Genomic DNA, 19,956 nt, shown 5'->3' with positions numbered 1-19,956 from the left:
GCTCACCTTTTGTCACAATTCCGCCGGCTCTAGGAACATTATGTGTCTTTTCACAATACGTTCAATCACGCAGTGAGCAAATTCACGTTTGTGAGTGGAATATTGATGTGCGAGTGCTGGACGCCGGAGCCTCTAAATCATCCTCCTACTGTAATACCGCGGCCTTTGACACAGGAGCGCACAGACGGCCCACGCAACAGCACAAACGCTCAAGAACATCCTAATTAAATAATTATAATCAAAAGGTTGCATATTCAAATCACAGAATTATCATCAAAGTTGAGAATTACAATCTGACATGCTCAGAAATGCTATTCAATGGCTTTAATGGTTTGTGTATTTCATCTGAAGTGTCTCTGCAGCACAAGGTAGGCGAGTTTGAGTCTGTCCCTTAACATAATTAGCTTCCCTTCTGGAAATGTCGCTGTCATAATCTGCTTAGTGGGAGCTGGTGAATTCATCTCCATTGTAATGAAGGACAAGCACAGGCAGCCAAATGTGCGAGCCATCGTTACCTCCAGGGGCCAATCAGCATGCTATCATCCTAATGGATTCATCCCGTCCGTCCGGTACATCCGCGCGTCTCAGCTCACGGGTCACCAGAGCGCCGGTCTGTTCTGCTAACAAAACAATGACAAATGCAGCCAACCATTAACCATGTGCATATAGTTATAGAAGAACTCCACTTCTGGAGTTTGAGCAGTAGGAGGAGGAAACACTTCCCGTTTCTTTTGTTGTTGATGTCAAAGGTCACGCTTCCGATGAAACTATTCTGTATTTTGGTGTAAATGGGTCAATGACGTGACGGGTCATTTTTGTTTGTCCAAAAGCCTTAATTATAATAAAAAACAAAGATATGACATTGAAAGTATGTAAGATAGTACAACTAGATCTCTTTTATTGAATCCAAAAGATTTTAATTATATTTTTCTACATATAAAGATATTTTAAAGATTCTGAAGTGTCAAAAGGTCATTCGGTACAGCCATTTCATTTGTGATTAAAATATCTTAAAATGTAATAAATGTATATATTTTTTATTCTGGCATGATTTTATAACATCATAAATCAACATAGTGCAAAATGATATTAAAATTACAGTATGTGTAGAAGTCGTTGCTTTGTTATGAGAAAGAATGTGCGGAAAAATGAATTTCATTGATGTCATTCGGAGTAACCGAAATAGAGGGACCAATTTTGGATCAAGTCATGTGATCAATATCATGTGACATCATTCAGACACCTGCACAGGACCACATGGTCATGAATCAAAGTAACTAACTCTCTTTTAACTATTTGATAAATTCATGTTTTCTCTTGATCATACGCATGTCCCGAAACATCCGGTCATTCGGTGCAACCGCTATAAAACATGGAAAATGTTGAAATATTCTAAAAACTTGAACTAAATATAAAATGTTTGATTGTTCTTTTGATAGATACCAGCCTGTTAACATTGTTTGAAAACATCGTCATTCAATAAAACTGTAATTTTGGTTAAACCAAATGACTTTTTTGGTGACAAATTTTGTCCATCTTGTAAAAAAAATGACAAGCAGTGATCTAATTGTAATCTAATTGATTATAAAAACCACATAATCTCATTGTTAACACTTAATAAAACTTTTGTTTACACTTATTTCGTCAATGACCCAAATTCATTCGTCACTAGAGAGATTCTAGTTAAATTAGTCAGATGCTCTTGTCCAAAAGTACCATTAACAAAATTAAAACCTAGGCCTCATTTATAAAGATGTTTGCAGTAGAATGAGCCTAAATGTAAATATATGACCATTTTATTTAAGTAAATAAATATAAAATAAATATAAAAAAATGGCCAGATGTTGCCTGAAATTTCCACCCCTGCAAGTAAAGATCAGCCAATAGCATTAATCTGCATCAAGTAGAAAAAAAAAACGCACAATAATTTGGTAAAGTTGCATCTTTATGTAGACCTTATTTAAAATCAATACAAGTTTCCTGAAAGGAGTCAATAACTGCATTTATACTAACCTTGATCATTTCTGTAGTGATCCTCCAAATAATCATAGGGAAAGGAAAATGGTGCCACCTGCTGGAACACATGTGTAATCTCTGCAGGATGAGCGAGTGTCAGGAACTCAACACTGATTGGCATCACTTCCTGTGATTGACTCATACTTCAGTGGTAGGTTCAGCCTTGCGATGTTATTTTTGTCATCAGGTTAACCTCAAATATATATCTGAATTTACCCAAAGTAGGTGACAGTTTTAGTAACATACTCCTTGAGATGATTCAAATGTTGAAAACTTTCACAATGTGTTCATTTATACCCAATTTAAAACATATATTTCTTCATATTTTTAGATTTTAAGATAAATTTAATTATTTTGAACTCGAGACCAACAACAACTCTTCAAAAACTGACATTGCAAAATCTAATTTAAGCAAACTGAAACATTGCGGTGCACAAACTGTGTTTTCTTTAATGGATAAATTGTGATTTTTGTGAAGACAATTGTTAAAAATATATATAATTATCTTCAATGCACATTAAACGTATACTAAACTGTAGAATGAATCATATACACATGCAAGTGAGAGTAAAAACTGAATCAGACAGAAAGAGAAAGAGCTGATGAAGGCAGACCTAAACACTGTGTGTATTTATCCTCACCTGGACTTCACATTTCTGCGGCATTCCTTCATATAACTAAACAGAAAGGTAAACGGCGCCACCTGCTGGAAAACTTACAGTATGAGAGAGCTAGAATGTAATGTGATCAGAGATAGTTCCTCCTGATCGATGATTGGTAACACTTCTAATGCTATCAGTCTGATCACATAAAAAGCGTCAGTGTTTCAAAAGTGTCGAGAAATCGTCCATGACAACTAGCCTGATTTTCGACTCACGAGAGGTCTGAAGAAGCACAGTTGCAAGAAGAAGTATGTGAAGCACTTGCAGAATCTGTGAAAATGTGAGTAATTTTAACAAAATAAGACGGATCTTGCAAAATGCATGTTATTTTTTATTTAGTACTAGATATTTTACATAAAAGATGTTTACATATAAATAGCTGAATTTATTAAAATAACCCATTCATAAGTCTGTGAAGCATTGATTCTCAATACTGTGTGTGGTCACCTGATGATCCACTACTTTTTTGTGTGTTTTGTGATGGTTGTTCATGAGTCTCTTGTTTGTCCTGAGCAGTTAAACTGAGCTCTGTTCTTCAGAGTTACGTCTTGAAGCACTCGTGAAATCGAACCAATATTATGACAGGACGTCAGAGCGGGTGACATCACGGACCAGGAAACTATAAAGCACCCTTGAGAACAAAGAACGCCAGCTTCTGAAGTCTTCAGCAGCGCTCTGTGTTATCGTGTGTCTTATTTGGTGTTGTCTGTCCCTTTATATTTACACAGCAAACAAAATATCTCTTCGTCCGAGGACAAGAGTATTTTAGTTCACCAAAGCACATATATACATACATATATATATATTAAGACACAAATGGCGAGTTCAAGCAAGCAACAGTTTGTTAAGTGTGTTCATCCCTGCCCTCGCTTCATCTCGGGCGGGGATACACACGAGATGTGCGTTGCTTGTTTGGGAGTGGAGCATGCACAGGCAGCTCTCGAGGGAGCTGTCTGTGTACATTGTGAAAAGCTAACGCTCCGTGTACTCCGATCACGCCGCGCGTTCTTTGATAAAAAAAGAGGACGCCGCGGCGAGTGTTCCCCAGGGCTCGGGTCCCGCTGCTGCCGAGGCACAGCGGCGGCTTCAGTCCTGGGGTTCACAGATGGATCTGGCGGAGGGGCTAGAGACGGGTCCTGCCCTATCTCAGCCTTCACCCGCCAGACCCAGTGTCTCTCCCCTGGCTGCGGAAGCACGCGCTGCGGTTTCTTCCCCCAGGGTAGAGGCTCCTGCACCGGCGCTTCTCTTATCCAGCTCCGAGGAGATGGATGTAGCGAGCGTCGGGGCTGGAGATGAGGACCCGCCATCCTCATCTCCAGCTCATGAGGAGCTTTTAGATGTTGTGACTCGGGCGGTGGCAAAGTTAAAAATAGAATGGCCAGAAGAAAGATCAGAAGCGCAAACAAAAAGTGAACTGGATGAGCGCTTTCTCCCCGCCCGATCACAGCCTCAGCCCCGGGGATTGCCGTTTTTCCACGATCTCCACACTGAGGTGTCGAGATCGTGGCATAAGCCAGCACAATTTCGTGTTTACAATCCACAAACCACTCTATATAGTAATATAGTAGGAGGTAAAGAGCACGGTTATGGGGCGATGCCTCAGGTCGAGGAGACGCTCGCGAGCTATCTCTCGCCTGAGACAGCATCGTCCCTAAAATCCCCGACTTTGCCCACCAGACCCCTGCGTACAACATCAGCGCTGGTGGGCAGGGCTTATGCCTCAGCAGGTCAGGCGGCCGCATGTCTCCACACTATGGCCATCCTCCAGGCATATCAAGCCGACCTGCTGGGGGAGATAGACGAGAGTGGCGAGGCGACTTTTGATGCGATCCAAGAGCTCAGGAAGGCTACCGACTTATCTCTCCGGGCCACCAAGGAGACGGCAAAATCAATAGGCCGCTCTATGGCAGCCCTGGTGGCCACGGAGAGACATTTATGGCTCAATCTGTCAGACATAAAAGAGCGAGATAAGTCTGTGCTTCTAGATGCACCTGTGTCTCCCCTGGGCCTCTTCGGTGACTCGGTTACATCTGTCGTCGAGAGGTTCCAGGAGGCAAAAAGACAGTCGGCGTTCCTCCCTCGCCGCTCTGCCGAGGTTGCTGAGCGGGAGCAGCCTCGGCCGTCTACAAGCTCCTCGACTGCGCATCGAGCGCAACAGAAACAAAGTGTTGCCACCCGTGCTCCCCCGCAAAGATCTTGGGGACCGGGGAGGGCAACGCAAGCGAAGCCTTCCAGGGGTAAGACAGATCTGCGGACTGTCATTATCACTAGGAAGGCTTCGAAGAAGTCCTGACGCCAGGGGTTCAGGACTTCTGAGGGCAGCCCCCTCCGGAGAGGGTCTTGTAAAATTAAAATCTATAATACTAACCCCTCTTCGGCGCCCTCAGGGGGCCGTTCTGCCAACCCCGCCGTCTCGTGCGTTACGGGGCGCAGCGGTCCCCACCGACCCTCTGAGGAGGGCCGGTCAGCGCTTGATTCGACTTCTTCCTGCCGGTGCGCCGCTCCAGGGCGTCGAGCCAAGTGCTCAAAAAACACCAGAGACCAGCCTCGAGAGGTTGGTTCCCCTTAGTAGAATTTTTGGAAGAATGGAAACGTCTTCCCAATATTTCTCAGTGGGTACTGCAGATGATAGAAAAGGGTTACAAAATACAATTCGGGTCTCGCCCGCCCCAGTTCAACGGGGTCCTCCCTACAGTGGTGGGCCCCCAGCAGTCTCTGGTCATGGAACAAGAAGTTATGACACTTTTGCAAAAAGGAGCTATAGAGAGGGTTCCTCCTCCCGGCAAACAGTCAGGGTTTTACAGCCGCTACTTCATAGTTCCGAAGAAGGATGGAGGGTTGCGTCCTATTCTAGATTTACGCATGTTAAATCGCTCAGTACAAAAGCTCAAGTTCAAGATGCTTACACTCAGACAGATCACTACACAGATCAGGTCCGAGGACTGGTTCGTGACAATAGATCTGAAAGACGCGTACTTTCATGTGTCAATCCATCCTTCACATTGGAAGTTCCTCAGGTTCGCTTTCGGGGGCGAAGCTTACCAATACAAGGTTCTTCCGTTTGGCCTATCTCTTTTACCCCGCACCTTCACAAAGTGCGTGGATGCGGCTCTGGCTCTGCTGAGACTCCAGGGCATCCGCGTGCTGAATTATATCGACGATTGGTTGATTCTGGCTCAATCAGAGCAACAGGCAGCTCAACATCGAGATGTAGTTCTGTCACACATGAGAAGGTTAGGGTTGAGACTCAATACCAAGAAGAGTGTGCTTCTTCCAGCTCAAACTACCAGCTATCTAGGGGTGGTTTGGAATTCCACGACGATGCAGGCACATCTGTCTCCTGCCCGGGTGAATTCTATTCTCTCAACCATGAAAGGGGTGAAGTTAGGCCAGTCACTCACTGTAAAACAGTTTCAGAAACTGTTAGGTCTGATGGCAGCCGCTTCCAACGTGATACCTTTTGGTCTGCTGCACATGAGACCGTTACAGTGGTGGCTCAGAACCAGGGGGTTTTCTCCGAGGGGAAATCCTTTTCGCACAATCAAGGTCACGCGGCGATGCCTTCGTGTCTTGGCAGTGTGGAAGAAACCCTGGTTTCTGTCCCAAGGTCCTGTGCTGGGGGCTCCTTGTCGTCGCAAAATGCTAACGACGGATGCGTCTCTCACAGGCTGGGGAGCGATCATGAGTGGTCGCTCAGCTCAGGGTCTTTGGGGGGACCATCATCGTTCCTGGCAAATAAATCGGCTGGAGATGATGGCGGTATTTCGAGCACTCAAATACTTCCTCCCAGACCTAAGGGGCCATCATGTGTTAGTTCGTATGGACAACATGTCAGTGGTCTCCTATATCAACCATCAGGGGGGTCTGAGGTCTCGCCAGCTGTGCAAATTATCACATCAGATCCTCCTATGGTCCCAGGAAAAATTTCTCTCTCTGAGAGCAGCTCATATCCCGGGACATCAAAATGTGGGGGCAGACATCCTGTCGAGGCAGGGGCCGAGGCCCGGGGAATGGAGGCTGATATGGAAGAATTTCGGTCGCGCAGAAGTCGACTTGTTTGCCTCGAAAGAGACGTCTCGCTGCCCATTGTGGTATTCTTTGACTCATCCAGCCCCTCTCAAACACAACTATTAAAAAAGGTTCAAATTCACTGATGCTCCAGAAGGAAACACGATGCATTAAGAGTCGGGGGGTGAAAACTTTTGAACAGGATGAAGATGTCACAATTTTTCTTTTTTTTTCATTTAGTACTGCCCTTCGGAAGCAACAGAAGATACTTGCATGTTTCCTGGAAGACAAATTAAGTACAATTTACCTTGATATTTGAATGCAAAAGTTTTCACCCCCCGATTCTTAATGCATCATGTTTCCTTCTGGAGCATCAGTGAATGTTTGAACCTTTTTTAATAGTTGAGTTTGAGTCCCTCAGTTGTCCTCAGTGTGAAAACACGGATCTCAAAATCATTCATTCACTGCTGGAAAGGGTTCAAATATGCAAAAGATGCTTGAAAACTGAAGAATCTGCAGGAGCTGGAGGATTTTTCTGAAGAACAGAGCTCAGTTTAACTGCTCAGGACAAACAAGAGACTCATGAAAAACCATCACAAAACACACAAACAGTCGTGGATCATCAGGTGACCACACACAGTATTGAAAATCAATGCGTCACATACTTATGAATGGGTTATTTTAATATTTAATATATTCAGTTTTTTTTTTTTTTTTGTCTTATGGATTATATGTAAAATATCTTAAAATGCAAATATCGCGCCAAGAGCAAACGGGTTCACATTAATGCATGCGCTGTTCTGATCCGGTTCACCTCATTAAAGCTCCAATAAAACATGAAATTGCAGGTACATTTATTTAATTTAAATAATAAAACAATGCAATGTAACTTACAATAAAAGTGTAATATTGACAGTGAATTTACAGAAAATTTACATTAAAATTAATTACACTAGTGTAAAGATACATTTGACATTAATTTATTTTTCATTATATTTATTACTATATTTATCTCTGTTGACAATACACAAGATGTTTATAATTCCTTATATGTGAATAAACACTAAAGGGGAAAGTAAGCAGAAGTGCGTTAAAAGTCTTTTCATAGTAAACATATATAATAGACTAATTATAAAGAAATTTTAGGCAATATATATAGAATCAGAATTATTGTCTTTAATAAATGTGCATTTAAAGACTTGTTATTTTCCTTTCCCACAACGACCTGTAAACAAAAAAATATATTTGCTTATTAGTCTGCTTCTCATAATAATTTTATAATCATTCCTGTTTGTTCATAAGTTATTGTACGGTTGTGAGAACAGACTCACTTTTAGCCGCCTTCACCTTCTGGATCACCTGTTTAGGGGTTTGAGACCAACTCAGTGTCACATTTGTGAATCCTCTGTGAGCCAGAGCAGATCCCCCCTGAAAATAGCATCAAAATACGACAATACGCTCAAAACTCTCAAACTTTGTGACATCACTGTAAACCACTAATTAATGACATTATTTTCATTTTTGGGTGAACTAACCCTTTAAGGCTTTAATGGACTATACGCACGGTTACTTCCTGGTTGTGGTTAAGCCAGCTCGAGCACTTCCGTTGAACTGTTAGCTGTTCATTCTGTACATCGACACAAAACCATCTATGGTTGACTTTTTAATGTATTTATATTTTAATGCAGTTATCACATTTACCCAATTTGCCAATAAACCAGTTTTATTGATTGCAATAAAGACGAAGCTATTGGGACTGTTTAAAAACGCCATATCTGTAATTAGACACGCACATGCATTATTCCCCTAGCACGTCAAATTTTATTTTTAATGTGGTGACCACAAACATTATTTGTTCATCCTTCTGAGATTGTCCTCATTGTAAAACCGAATGTTTAAAAATGTAGGAAATTTAACATTTGATAGAAAACACTTATTTAAAAATAAAAAATAAAGTAATTAGCACTTTAACTAGCAGGTGGCTGTCATGACTTCAGTCTGATTTGCCCAGTTTTGTTGTCTTGTCCTGTGTCTGCGTGCCCTATTGTCTTCATGGTGATCTGTTGTTTTGACAGCTCTCATGTGCTCTGCTGTTAGTGTGGCGTTTTTCCCCTCCCACTCGTTAGCCTTATCTTCAATTGTGTTCTCTGTCACACCTGTTGCCACTTATCCCTCATTAGCTTTCCCCTATATTAGATCCTCTTGTGCTCAGTCTTTTGTCAGGAACGAGTGGTACGGCGTGTTAGATTAAACGTAAACAACAAGCGAGGAAAACCCGAAAGTTCTGTAAGGCAGAACAGAGAACAAAAGTTTGCTGTTGTGCAGTCATGGACGAAGATTCTGAAGAATCGATAATGGAGGACAGGGCAGAATTCACGGAGGTATATTCAAGGAAGAAAAATTCAAAACGCAAGAAATCTTCTAAGGACCAGGAAGATAGTGGGGACATGGTGGTAACTATACAGGACACGACTAAAAGAAAGACCAAAGCAAGTCAGGAAAATTCAAGAGAACAAATTGTGCAAAAAACTGAGGAGAATGGTTTCAAAGTAATGTTGACATTTGAAAAGAGCTCAGGAAAGCACTTGCATCCAATAGGATTATCTAAAGCGATTGATAAAATCATTGGATCAGTTGTTTTGGCTAAATGTTTAGAACAAGGGAGAGTTCTGATTATAGTGAAAGATGTTGGGCAGAAAAACAAACTACTCAAAATGAAAGAAATGAATGGGGAAAAGATCACAACCAAAGAGATTGGAGTAGCTAAGGCTGAAAAGGGGGTAATATATGGAATCCCAACATATATAACCACTGATGAAATTCATGAAAATATGAAAGGAGGTAAAGTGATTAATGTGAGAAGACTGTATAAGACCAAGGAAGGACAACGACAGGAAAGTGAGAGTATCTTGTTAACATTTGAAGGGAAAATGCCTGAAAAGGTAAAATTGGGATATATTAGCTATCCAGTACGAGTGTATGTCCCAATGCCATTAAGATGTTTTAAGTGTCAACGAATTGGGCATGTGGCTGCAGTGTGTAGGGGAAAAATAAGATGTGTAAAATGTGGAGGAGAACACGAATTTGACAAATGTACGGAGGTAAATGGACTAAAATGCTGTAACTGTGGTGGTCCTCATAGTGCTGCATATGGAGGATGTGAGGTACAAATTAAAGCAAGAGAAGTCCAAAAATATAAGGCTGAGCACAAAGTCACTTATGCTGAAGCAGTGAAGAGTTGTGGAAGTAAAGACAGAAGAGAAGAGGTAAGAGAAAAAAACAAACAAGATTCAAGGAATATAGAAATAGGAAAAACAAAGGAGATGGAATGTAAACATCAGTGTGATACTAAAGAGAATGCACTAATTATGACAAAAGAGAACTTTCTAGCCTTTATTGTAAAGGTAATTAATGTCACTGCTATGTTGCCAAGTAGATCAGCTAAGATCAAAACAATTCTAGAAGCTGCTTCAGAATTTCTAGGGATCTCTGGGATCTCAGCAAATATGATACATGAGATTCTTACTCGATCAATAACCGTAGAAGCTTCCCAGGTATCGGAGTAGATTAATGGTGATAAATATAATTCAGTGGAATGCAAGGAGCCTTGTAGCAAACGGTCAAGAATTCAAAAAATGTGTATTTGATTTAGAATGTAAGCCAAATATTATTTGTGTACAAGAGTCATGGCTCCAAGCCAAATTTGCAGTTTATATTACCAGGGTATTCATCTATTCGAAAGGACAGAGTGGGGAAACAAGGAGGAGGGGTAGTAACATTTATAAAAGAAGGAACTATATATAGAGAATTAAATGAGATCAAGGATATTGAATGTGTCATGGTTGAAGTGTATTTAAGAGAAGAATCCATTGTAATTTATAATTTTTATAATCCATGTAAGAAGATTTCAATTAATTTGTTTGAAAAAATTGGAAAAAGAAGTAAGGAATTATGGTGTGGTGATTTTAATGCTCATAATTGGTTGTGGGGGAGTAAAAATATAGATCACAATGGGGAAATAATAGAACAATTTATGGATGATAGAGGTTTAGTATGTTTAAACACAGGAGAAGGCACTAGGTTTAATATAAAAGAGAATACAGTATCAAGTATTGATTTAACACTAATATCAAATGGAATGGCTGAAATATGTGAATGGAAAGTAAGTAGTGAGAGCACAGTTGGAAGTGATCATTTCCCAATTGTTTGTAGAATAAATGTAAATAGTTGTAATACAGAGTGTTTTCTGCAAAGAAAATGGATTTATGAGAAAGCAGATTGGAATTCATTTTCCAAGTATTGTGAAACATACAAGGATACAGTGGTAGAAGATTCAGTAGAAATATTCTGCAACTCAATTACTAATTTAATAATGGAAGCGGCAACTATATATATACCACAAAGAATTGCAGGGAAAAAAATAAAAATATTCCATGGTGGAAGGAAGGGTGTAGTATAGCAATAAAAGAAAGAAATAAGGCATTTAAACAACTTAGGAAAAATATGAGTATGGGTAATTTGATAGAGTATAAGAAAGCAAGAGCTAATGTAAGAAGAATAATTAAAAATGCTAAGAGAGAAGGATGGAGAGATTTTTGTTCTACTATAGGAAAAGATACTCCTATGGATAAAATATGGAATATGTTAAGAAATATGAGTGGGAGAGGGAGAAAGACAACTCAAATTCCAGTTTTAATTGAAGAGGATACAGTGGCAGTAACAGATATAAGTAAAGCAAACATTTTAGGTAAGGTTTTAGAAAAAGCACATAAAATAGAATTGGGAAAAGAATATGAGTTAAGAAGAAGGGATATTTTAGACAAAAATCCAGAGATAATGAAGAAGAAAAATAGTAACAATAGTTGTATGGATTCAGAGTTTACAATTACAGAATTGAAAATTGCATTACAAAAATGTGCAAATACAGCTCCTGGATGTGATAGAGTAAGTTATATAATGATAAAGCACCTGTCGGATAATGTATTATTAACGATACTCAAGTTATATAATAAAATATGGTTAGAAGGAATACTTCCAAAGATATGGAAGCAAGCTGTAGTTATTCCTATTTTAAAACCAGGTAAAAATCCAACAAACCCAGGAAGTTATCGACCAATTGCTTTAACTTCAAATTTATGTAAAATAATGGAAAAAATTATAGTTCATAGACTGTCTTATGAACTAGAAAAGAAGGGTAAATTATGTAAATATCAGTGTGGATTCAGAAATAAAAGATCAACAATGGATGCATTAATTAAAGTTAGTAATGAAATAGAGAAGGCAATTAAAATGAAAGAAATTATGGCAGCAGTATATTTTGATATAGAAAAAGCGTATGATACAGTATGGAGAGAAGGGTTGTTAATTAAAGCATCAAGGATAGGAATAAATGGTAAAATGTATAATTGGTTATCTCAGTTTTTATTTGAACGATCATTTATTGTACAAGTAGGAGCATGTCAGTCATCAGTTTTTAAAGCAGAAAATGGTATTCCACAAGGTAGTGTTATAAGTCCAATTCTTTTTAACATTATGATTAATGATATTTTTGATAATTTAGGATATGGTGTGGGTTGTGCTTTATATGCTGATGATGGGGCTATTTGGAAGAGAGGTCGAAATATATCTCAAGTGATATCAAATATGCAAACAGCTATTAAAAAGGTGGAAAAATGGAGTATAGAATGGAGTTTTAAAATGTCAACAAGTAAGTCATGTTTTATGCTATTTAGTAAGAAAAAAGTTGCTAAAAATATTGATCTTTTATTGTATGGTAAGTCATTAGAACAAGTAAAGGTTTTTAAGTATCTTGGAATGTGGTTAGATGGGAGATGTACCTGGAATAAACATGTTGAGGAAATGGATAAAAAATGCAGGAGGATTTTAAATGTAATGAGGGCAGTAGCGGGAAAAGAATGGGGAGCTGAAAGAGATTCAATGTTAACAATATATCAAGCCTTGATAAGATCTGTAATTGATTATGGATGCATGATCTATGGTTCAGCAGCAGAAACAGTATTAAGAAGATTAGATAGGATCCAATATAGAGCTCTTCGAATATGCTTAGGAGCATCTAAAACAACATCAGTCAATGCCCTATTAGTAGAGACTAATGAAATGCCATTGAGTTTAAGGAGAGCTAAATTGTCTTTGGTATATATGTCAGCTTTAAAGAGTTATACTGGAAAACATATAGCTAAAGATGTTTTAAATAATTGCTGGGAATACAACAACAAAGGGAGAGGATATGGATGGAATATACATCAGTTAGCAGAGAAATATCAGATTTCAAATATAGAATGTAGTGTATCACCTGTGTGGGGAGAGGTCCCAACATGGATAATTCCTGATATTAAAATTGATTTAGAGATCCTAGAGAAGAAAAGGGAATGGGAGGAAATAGGTAAGATTAAATATAATGTAAATAAGTATATTCAGGAAAGATTTTATGCAAGTATGCACATTTATACGGATGGATCCAAAGACCCCAAAACAGGTACTACAGGAGTAGGAGTGTATATTCCAGATTTTAAAATATCCATAACTAAAAGATTAACATCTAATTTGTCAATATATTCTGTTGAAATGATTGCTATTATAATAGGATTAACATGGGTAGAGGAAGTAAATCCAGACAGAGTAGTGATATGCTCTGACTCTGCTTCAGTTTTAACATCGCTATCAACTCATCATTCTTCTAGAGAAGATCTTTTGTGTGAAATATTTACATTATTGTGGCGGATTCAAAGTAAAGGAGTGATAGTTGGATTTTGTTGGGTGCCAGCACATGTAGGAATAGCTGGTAATGAATCTGCTGATGAATTAGCAAAAAATGCTTTAAAAGGGAAGTCATAGATTTTAATGTTCCTTTAAGTAAAGCTGAAGTTAAAACTATTATTAAGGAAAATATTAATAAAGAATGGCAGGAAAAATGGAATACTGATAATAAGGGAAGGCATTTATATAATATTAAAAAAATGGTAAATACTAAAAGAAATATAAGTGGTAGAAATAGGAAAGAAGAGGTAATAATTACTAGGATGAGACTTGGACATACAGGATTGAATGCTTCATTGTTTATAACTGGAATACATGAGACTGGTCTGTGTGAGAATTGTGGGAAGAAAGAAACAGTGGAGCATGTAATATATGATTGTAAAAGGTATGATGAAGAAAGGAAGGAATTAATATCATTTTTAAACAAAAAAGGAAAGGTAAATAAGGATTTAGAATATTTATTAGGATATGATTTTAATAGAGATAGAGTTGGATACAGGATATTAATAAAATATATATATACTACTGGGCTAAGTGAAAGGATTTAAATATAGAACGTGGATGCTCTAGTCTATACTGGATCTTAGGAGAACACGGATTTAGACTGGAGGAGCTGAACACGCAGCGTCAGGTGGTTCCTGGGAAGAAGGAATAGGATAGAGCATCAATAAATATTTAATTAGATATGCAAGTATATGTGAAAAATTAGATGAGAGCAAAAACAAGGAAGGAATTTAATATAATAAATCATGACTGCATAACAGCAAAAGTAGGTGGCGATATGCACACAGGATGCAACGCGCCAAAAAACTAACGAAGAAGAAGTCTTTTGTCAGACCGTTTTTGTATGTTTGAGCCTATGCTTCGCTCTTGACCTTCTCTTGTTTGTCTAGTCTTGCTGTATCGTGTATCTAGACTCCAAGTGCTGCTTTGTTTTATTTCTTTTGTTTTGATCAGTTGTTTCTCATTCTGCCAGACATTGTAGTTCTTCTCCCTGCCCTGACTATCTTTGTGTCAGTTGAGACTTGGATGTATCGCTCCAGCCCCTCTCTGCAATCTCAACGCTCTCTCCTGGAGAACTGGTGAGATTTCGACGCTGCGTCACTGTCAACGCTCTGGGCAGAGTGACTTCCACGCTGCGTCACAAGCGACGCTAGGACCTTGTTTTTGGACATTCTATCTCTTTTGTTTGTTTTCTTTTTCTTGTGTGAGCAAAAATAAACTTTTCTGTTACCTGCAACTGAATCCGTGTTATTGCCTGACAGTGGCGGCAAAGTAGCATTTATTTGCGCACATATCAGCCATTTCCTCTAAACGTTTTTCACTTAGTTTTTGACTAAATATTAAACATTAAAAAATAACTAGGTTTAAAATACATTTTGTCAATGTGAAGTATGAAATACTGAAAAAAAATCTCATGAAAAACAATAACTTTTCTTGTGAATGACATAGAAAGCGAGCGCCGCTCTCTCTTTATAATCACAGCAGCTGTCAGTCAGTGCAGTGCAAGATCAATGATTTCAGCACACTTGTGAAAACACACATTTTATTCAATTAATCTAACTAAAGTGCACAAATATTTAATTTTTGAAGCTTTTTTCACATAAAAGTGTGAAAACTGATGGTCGAATTGAATTTAGCCGAGGAGGAACACTGAGGTACGTCTTTATTTATTTATTTTTTATGCCGTCTTACGTTTGAATAACTAAATTAATACTATGCCACACTATTTAAGAGGCTTTATTCTGATTATAAACTAAGTATTACACCACTGATGCTCAACACACCAGCACATGACTCTCACCGGAAGTTTTCGAGCTGGATTATATTAATGTGGAAGTTCTAAAGAACGCTCTGTGCATATAGTCGATTGAATTTCAAGTGTTTCTCAACTTCAAGACTAAGAGATCTGTTTTTAAAGAGCAGGAAAACAGACGACAGCTGCTGGTATTTTACAGTAATAATCACGAGGCTTAAATCTGTTTCTTTCTCTCACCTGTTTCAGAACGTTTTCTCTCATTGAAGGGTCAGTCAAATCAACTCCGGAGTTAAACTGCATCTTTACAAATGATCTTTTTATAACGGGCCCTAAACCAAAACACATTGATACATGTGAAATGAAATAGTAGAGGTTGCATTCGTTAAAAGTTTTAGTTTTATTAGTGTATTTGTTGACAAAAATATGTGACAATGTTTTACCGTCGCCATAGACCTCCACCTCACAGAGAGCGAGTATCTTCATGTCTCCAGGAATGATCAGATTCACATAACGTCCATCCATCCCATTACATGAGTAGCTGTAGGACTCGCCTGCTGGAATAGCAGGAATAACAGCACATCTACAGACAGAGAAACAGATGGAGATAAAAAATACTGCATTATTCTTCCACATTTATGCTCAATGCCTCGTATTTCTTCAACCTCAAGAGTCTCACATGGGATTGTTGCTGCCGTTGTTCTCCAAAGAGTTTCCGATGTGAATCTCCGCTCCGTTTAGTTGCTCTGCACAGCAGTCCTTTCTGTTAGTGATGACCACTCTACTAACTCTGTAAACATGACGCAGATCCAGCCTCCACCACGGGTTAGTCTCATTAAGGGTTGACGAGCATCCCGTGTACAGCTGCTGGAGACCTCGATTACCATCAATGGCCTTTTCAGCAGACCAGTCCGCAGACATTGACGACTGTGTAGCGGCTTCACCTGCTGCCAGATTTCCTAGGAATTTTTTTTTGTAATTGCATGACATCTTAATGCACAAAGTTTGTAGCAGTTGGGATTAAAATATTATTAGTTGTGAAGGGAGTAATTTCTAAATGAACAACTGTCAAAAAAACGACACCCTCACAGCTATATTCAAAAATATTTCATGATTAGTACCTCAACAGCCTCACATGAGAATGAACCTCATTGGTTCTTGTGGAAGCAATGAGGTTCATTCTCAGATTTTCATGAATTCAAGAGTGAATTACCTGCCAAATACCCGTAGACTCCAACTTCACAAAGGCTAAGAGTCTTCAGATTTCCAGGAATATGAACAACCATATAACGTCCCTCCATCCCGCCACATGAGAAATTGACCGCGGCACTCGCGGCAAGAGTCGAAATCACACCACATCTACAGACAGAGAGATCATCTGTGATCGGTTTCTGTTCATCTGCAGCCACATTCATCAAAACAGTCAGAGAAAGCCTTACATGGGGTTGCTGTAAATGTCAAGGAAGTTCCCAATACGAATCACTGCTCCGTTTATCCTCGCAGCATTGCTGTGTCTATTAGTGATGCTCACTCTGTTCACTCTGTATACTTTCAGAAGATCCACTCTCCACCACGGGTCGGTCTCTTCGTTAGTGTGGGTCCAGGAACTGAGCAAACCATCAATGGCAAATTCAGGCACAGAGCCGGCGTAAGTTGACGACTGACTAGTTGTCCCCCATACTGCTGCGTTCTCTGGAAAATGTTTCAGGGATAAAAGCCAGTGAGAACTTTTTATTATCATCAAGCATTAGATTTTGCAGAAGACCTTGCAGAAGAAGCATTTCACCATCAGCAAAATGCAAACCAGAGTCTGAAATTAAGTGTTAAAAGGGAAGTTGTTTGTTATTTGACTTTTTTACCTTTAGTTAGTGTGTAATGTTGCTGTTTGATCATAAACAACATCTGCAAAGTTACGACGCTCAAAGTTCAATGCAAAGGAGATATTTTCTTTTACAGAAATCGCAACAAATGGCTGGTAGGGACTACAACGAGCTTCTTCCTGGGTTTGTGACATCACCAACCCTAAAATGTACATAAACCCCGCCCCCGAGAACACGCAACAAAGGGGGTGTGGCCATGTTGGGCTGCTTTAGAGAAGAGGAAGAGTTGTTTTTGTAAATGCCGTCATTTTACGCCAGACTGCTTCACAAACGAGGGTCAATTCAACACAAAAGATGAACATGACGGCACATGCTAGTGGATGAGTTGAATCAACTCCACAGCAACTACATCAATTTATCCACTAACCATTCAGAAACGTCTAAAAGTTGTAACTTCTTCCTGAGTCTCTCCATCAGTGTCGACTCCGGTTTGAACAATGTAAGGCTGAACACTTTCCTCATTTTGGCTGCGTGAGATTCTCCAGCTTTGTTGTTGTTGAGCTGTTAAAGCTCCGCCCTCTTCTGGAAAGGGGGCGGGATCAGCAGCTCATTTGCATTTAAAGGGACACACACAAAAACGGCGTGTTTTTGCTCACACCCAAATAGTAGCAAATTTGACAAGCTATAATAAATGATCTGTGGGGGATTTTGAGCTGAAACTAAAAGAAGAAACATTCTGGAGACACCAGAGACTGATATTACATCTTGTGAAAGAGAGGCATTATAGGTCCATTTTAAGGGTGCAAAAATGCCACAGATATTTAAAATGAAGGAATGATTCTGTAATGAGCGTCATTTGTTTTACCAGAAATCCAACATTTGTTATATCATACAATTAAAAATCTACGCCTATATCGTGATTTGTTTGGTGTTTTATATTGCACAGAAAGCATTCAAATCTAAGAACTGGATAAGAAATGAAAGTTGCGATGAAATGGAAGTAGCAGCTCTTTTCTTACATATTGTGACGTACATCCGATTGAAACAGATTACTAAAAAAAAGAATAAATTAGGACGGGACTTGGTTCAATAAAGGCAAAATTATTCCTGATAATTTGGGGGGAAATATTGCCAGTTAATAAGATTTTCTGACTAACTGGTCTCAGGAACTGGAACCGGCTGAAGTGGAAGAAATGGACATTAGAGCTTCATTACAGGGCTACATTTTCAACTACTTTTATATTTTCCAGTTGCAACAGAACAAAAACAGAACAAAACAGAACAATCAATAAACTGAATGATTCTTACCTTCCTGTCCATTCGCTGTTTCCTCAGTCAGTAAAAACCCTGTGGAATCAGGATTTGATGAATCACACCGAAATATGTTTTTGATTTAATTAATTTTGATATCATTGCTAATAAATAAAACATCATGTGAATGATAATGATGATAATGATGATAACTGCATAACATCCAGTAATTATAGTGTACCTATAACATAAGTATGTAAGTATTTTATAACTAAGGTGTACTTATACTAGGGGAAATGCTCTTCTTACAGGGTAAGTATGACATCTGCGGGCTGTAAATTATGTAGTTACAGGGTAAGTCCAATAAAAAAACACAATCTGATATCTCTGAAACATTTATTTGAAAAACAACTTAATTCAAAACTGGTTTACAACACTTCTTAATTCATTTAATATTATTTTTTTAAATCAGCTTTTCATTTCAAATTCCAAAATCTTGACAGAAAGTAGCATGTTCCCTTTCGTGGGAACTATCGACGCTGCGTGAAATCGTCATTGAAGCACTCCTGTATCCAACCAATCGTGTAACGAGACGTCAGAGGCGGGTGACGTCACGGACCAGGAAACTATAAAGCATGCCCGGATGCAGAGAACGCTAGCTTTTGTTATCTTCAGCAAGCACTCTATGTTATCCCGTGTGTCTTATTTATTGTTGTCTGTCCATATATATATTATTGGTCTCACTCTTCGTCTGAGGACAAGAGCTGCAGCAACAAGTGTGTGTGTGTGTCTGAGATCGCTGTTGTGCGTCTTATTGTTTGTGATTTATCTCTTTTTGTCTGAGGACAAGAGTTTCAACATACATACATACATACACCTCATAAGACACAAAAATATATAAAGAAATGGCGGATGAAAGCAGCAAGCGGTTCAGGAAATGTGTCCATCCCTGCACTCGCTTCATCCCTGACGGGGATACGCACGATATGTGTGTTGTTTGCCTGGGGGTTGAGCACGCGCAGGCAGCTCTCAAGGGAGCTGTCTGCATTCATTGCGAAAGGCTCGCCCTCAGAGTGCTGCGATCTCGCCGGGCACTCTTTGATAGAGCGGAGGGTGCCTCGGTAGATGTTCCCCGCGGATCGGGTCCCGCTGCTGCCGAGGCAGAGCGAAGGCTCCATTCGTGGGGTTCACAAATGGATCTGGCAGCGGGGGTTGAGACGGGCCCCGCCGTATCTCTCCCTTTAGCTGCCAGACCCACTGTCTCTCCTGCCGTGGTGGAAGCACGCCCAGCGGTTTCTTCCCCTCGGGGAGAGACATCGGCACTTCATCTGTCTTCATCTGAGGATGTTGATGTGATGAGTGTCGACGCAGCGGAAGAGGAACCGCCATCTTCTTCCTCTGCAGATGAGGAGCTCATGGAGGTAGTGGCCAGAGCTGTTGCCAAATTAAATATTAGCTGGCCAGAAGCAGAGCGGGGAGATGTAAGACCTAAAAGCAAACTCGATGAGCGCTTTCTCCCCGCGCGGTCATTACGTCCACGTCGGTGCTTACCGTTCTTTCCAGATCTACACACTGAGGTGTCTAGATCATGGAATAGACCAGTCCAACACAGAGTGTTCAGCCCCCAGACATAGCAACATCGTGGGGCTGAAACAGTATGGTTATG

General features: G+C 39.5%; 1 protein-coding gene across 1 annotated transcript; it reads right to left on the bottom strand.

Moving 5' to 3' along the window:
* Window positions 1-7,888: 7,888 nt before the first annotated feature.
* On the bottom strand, window positions 7,889-19,342 carry LOC137036203 (uncharacterized). Its single transcript, XM_067410236.1, has 9 exons — window positions 19,246-19,342; window positions 18,348-18,386; window positions 16,659-16,911; window positions 16,433-16,578; window positions 15,899-16,178; window positions 15,663-15,802; window positions 15,460-15,551; window positions 8,018-8,114; window positions 7,889-7,911 (listed from the first exon to the last, which is right to left on the bottom strand). Exons 1-9 carry the CDS (start codon window positions 19,340-19,342, stop codon window positions 7,889-7,891), a joined length of 1,167 nt encoding a protein of 388 aa, XP_067266337.1.
* Between the last annotated feature and the right edge of the window lie 614 nt (window positions 19,343-19,956).

The sequence above is a fragment of the Chanodichthys erythropterus genome, chromosome 14 (genome assembly GCF_024489055.1).
Source record: "Chanodichthys erythropterus isolate Z2021 chromosome 14, ASM2448905v1, whole genome shotgun sequence".
In the NCBI taxonomy this organism is placed as follows: Eukaryota; Metazoa; Chordata; class Actinopteri; order Cypriniformes; family Xenocyprididae; genus Chanodichthys; species Chanodichthys erythropterus.
Note: the sequence above shows the minus strand (reverse complement) of the source record. Positions and strands in the feature narration are given on the sequence as shown.